This window comes from Juglans microcarpa x Juglans regia, chromosome 1D (assembly GCF_004785595.1).
Source record: "Juglans microcarpa x Juglans regia isolate MS1-56 chromosome 1D, Jm3101_v1.0, whole genome shotgun sequence".
Lineage (NCBI taxonomy): Eukaryota > Viridiplantae > Streptophyta > Magnoliopsida > Fagales > Juglandaceae > Juglans > Juglans microcarpa x Juglans regia.
Genome location: NC_054594.1, coordinates 11,491,252 through 11,495,251, shown reverse-complemented (window position 1 = coordinate 11,495,251; position 4,000 = coordinate 11,491,252). Strand labels below are relative to the sequence as shown.

The window sequence follows — 4,000 nt, the reverse complement described above, 5'->3', positions numbered from 1 at the left end:
TCACATGTAAGTACCAGGCATGAGAAACCAATAACTATTGCAATTTTCCAATATTAGAACAGATCTGGCAGTCAACATCTGACTCAGTCTAAGCCCCACTCTGTTTTACATATTTGTTTCATAAATAGACATTCAAGTAGTAATCAAAACATACTTGATTCTGTACTAATGACAGTAAAAATACAATAGTAAATTCGTAAACAAAGGCATAATTGCTTTATTACCACTAACTCAAACAATTGGTCAATTATAAGTGCTGCAAGTAGTAATCAAAACATACTTAATTCTGTACTAATGACAGTAAAAATACAATAGTAAATTAGTAAACAAAGGCATAGTTGCTTTATTACCACTTACTCAAACAATTGGGCAATTATAAGTGCTGCAAAGCTGAAGCAATGCTGCTTGATTTGCTGGATCCATATATTGATTGATGATCTGGGGTATCGCCCAGGAGAAAGTGAAGAAAGCCTTGCCAACGAAGCTACCAAAAACTCCCTGGGTTCTTTTATATCTTTCAGAGGATCCTCCTCTTTTCTTCCAGCATTATATAGACGGACAAAGGTGGCGGTGTAACCCACATTTTCTGCAATATCCGGCATTTCTGGTTCCTCCTCCAGCCTATCCTGCTCTGGTCGTGAAAGGAGGGTAACAATGCTATCCAGCATTTTTCCCCACAGTTCAACATTTGCAGCATCCAAAAGAGCAGAAGACTCACAGATAAGCCTGGTAGAAGCAACTGCAGTCAACTTAAGCTCAATTGCTCCTGTGATCAGCCTGAGATTAGGTATCCAAAACTGCTTCACAATCATAGAAAATATGTTGGGCTGAACAGCATTCATGGTATCTACAAGGTTTGTAGAACCATGTTTGACTGCAAAGAGTGACATAATTATCACGAAAGACTTGACAAACTTTACAGCTCGTCTATTTTGGAGCTGCCCAAAAAGGGCGGCCCAAATATGACAAATGTAGGGTGCAATTACACCATATTCAAGACTCTCAATGACAGTGTTGAGCACATAGAAGCCCTGTTCAGCTGTACTAGGGGATGAGATGAGGGTATTGAATATACCAAGGACCTTGTTAAGCCTTCCCTCTTGGTTAAGCTCAAGGGGTGCCTTCTGAAGGAAGGCCTGAAGTAAACGCACGAGGGCTGGGACATTTGAAGCTCTCTTCCATGAATCAGGTGACAGGAGAATCTCAAAAATTTGCATGTAGCTTGGAGGAATCGGAGGACTATTCAATTCAACTAGCTGAGCCAACAGCTGAAATGCATATGGGAAGAACTCAGTAACATCATTGGCCAATATCTGCTGGAGGCAAGGAAAAAGCCTGGCTTCAAAAGCTGATATGAGAGAGGGGTCTTTCTCACAGGCCCGCTTGACAAGAATGGCCACAGACTCAAAGAGATAGTGATTAAAGATTGGATTCTTAGGGTTTTTACAAACTTCCATGAGAATAGAGGTCAACCCAGTTATGCAAGTTCCAGCAACTTCACGAGATATTTCTGCTACTCCAAGAACCCGCATGATGCATTTCATTATGTATTGATTCTCCTCAGACTCAGGAAACTTGAAAGCATTAAAAAGGTTGGTCATCAGCTCTCCAAAAAATGGAGCAATGTCTTTTCCAGTGTATTTTGCTCTCCCCCCCTCATCCTTGACCAGCATGAGTTTCTCAATACAACTCGCAGCATAAGAATGAACAACATTTGACTCCGAAAGAAGGAACCGAACCAAATCTTGAAACAGATGAGCTGCAATGTCCTTTGATATCTGATTCCGGAACATTGTAAAGAATTTCAATGCACCTGCCTTAAGCATTGGAAACCCATTGACATCCTGACTTTTCAACTCAGGCACAATAACTGAAGCAAAAAAACTTTGAAGGTCTACAAGATCAGTCGAGACAGAAGTACCCCCAGCCCTCTTAGTAGCAAGGGAGACAACTAAGTATATGACACAGTCCTTATCCTTCCAATTTGCAGCTGGGTTTGCTGCAAAGGAGGTTAACAAATGTTGAATCTGTGAAGAAACTATTTCCGTGACCTGTTGCTTATAATTGGTTGCAATCCCTTTAAGAAGCTCACATGCGATTCTCCTCCTAGTATCAAGATCACTGCCCTCCATATCCCTCCTAATGAACTCTATATAATTCATTTCAAATAGTTCCTCATCCTCCTCCCTCAGCCTCACATTTGGAATCACGATGCTCTGACAAATCTGTGGTATCACTGCCGGACCTGCAAACAAAGTGTGGTGCACGCTCATGCTTACTGTGGTCAAAAACTTGATCGCAACCATGGCTAGCTGATCACGGCTAGAAGACTGAGTGACATTCCCTAATAAACTCCAAACCGACAGGACAAAATCATTCAAGTACCCTTGAAACTCCTCCTCGTTCTTCTCCATATAAAGATTAATATTCTCACATACCGCTGCTCTAAGCTCGTCTACGAGCGCAAGCCCATCAACCCCACTACTCTCGAGCACTGGGTAACTCGTCCCAAGGTACTTCCTAAACTCAGTCATCCACTCCTTCATATGGTCTTCAAAAAACTCAGGCAGTTCCTGAAAATTCAAGGAATAAAATATTCTGCAACACAACTTCTGAGACTCAAAAAGGGGCTTAAGGGTGGAGGCGGGTGCACCCGAGTTTGCCGCCGAATCAACCAAAGCAGCGGTTTTGAGAAAGATTTCTAATAACGGTGCGGCAAAATTATCCAAACAATATTTTAAATCTAGCAAAAGATCATTGGTTTTGTACTGGTACCGAAATTTCTTAAAGATAGAGTTGGCGGTGCCGAGAATACCGTTGATGGATGTGTAATCGGACGCCTGCGATGCCTTCTGTAGGTTCGCGACAAGCTCAGGGAGCAGTGCCGGCCAAAGCTTCGGGAAATCGTGCTTGCCGATGAGGGCAAGGGCTTCGCTGAGCTGGGATTGGATTTTGGGAGTAGATGAGAGCATGAGGGGAACGATCAGCGCTTTGATCTGCTCCTTCTCGGGATCGGCAATAAGGGACAGGGCGGAGGAGTCGGGCTCATCCACTGAGGCGGGTGCCCATCTGGCCCGGAGATGGTTCTTGAAGTTGACGGCAGCGGCTTGACGGATCTGCTCATCAACGGAGGGCTCGGCGACGAGGCGGAGGACCGCGAGTCCATAGTTGGGGCTGTCAGAAGCCCTGGAGAGCGAATCTTCGGCGCGGCGGCGGGGCTCGGGAGCCGGAGAAAGAGTGTGGAGGAAGCATTGGGAAAGGAACTGAAGAGTTTCTGCGTTCCACTCCATTTCTAGGTTTAGGGCTTTGCAAATGGTTGATGGAGAGGGAAAGCGATGAGATCTTTTGGGGATTTAAATAGCGAATCACGTCAGCGTGGCGCGGCTCGGGATTTAAATAGCCTCGTTTTATTATTTAATTGGTTCCGTAATTATAATATAAAAGTAATGATAACTACATTATTTATGTTAATGTGTTGAACTCTTTTTTAAAAGAAATTAGAATTTATCGTTAAAAATTAATTTTTTTATTTAAATTTTATTTGTATTATTTTTTTAAAATAAGTGCACAATGCTTGATTGTATGTAGGGCTGTAATCAAGTCAAACCGAACCGGTCTTTAGCTTATCGAATTCATCTTGACTCAAAATACTCAAACTTGAGAGTTTTATTTAGTCTTTGTTCGAGTTCGACTCTATAAGCTAAACTTTCAACTCGAGTTCGAGTTCAAGCACGTTCCAAAAATAAGTTCGAGCTGGACTCAAATTATTAATATTTTTATTTTTTATTAAGATTTAATAATTAATAAATTAGATAAAGAAAAAAATATAATATTAAATTTGTATAACTAACAATTAAAAATTCTATTGAATTATAAGATTTTAAAAATTTATAAATAATTAATATCTAACTAGTTGATATGTATCCATAATAACAATATATTATATACCTATATAAATTATTAATACATACACATAATATAATAATATATATCTATTTCA

The 4,000-nt window shown here is 40.8% G+C and overlaps 1 protein-coding gene across 1 annotated transcript; it reads right to left on the bottom strand.

Moving 5' to 3' along the window:
• Positions 1-357: 357 nt before the first annotated feature.
• On the bottom strand, positions 358-3,372 carry LOC121253461 (exportin-2). Its single transcript, XM_041153475.1, is given in 2 exon segments — positions 358-440; positions 443-3,372. Coding segments are annotated over 2 exon segments (2,931 nt in total). The 5' UTR covers positions 3,291-3,372.
• Between the last annotated feature and the right edge of the window lie 628 nt (positions 3,373-4,000).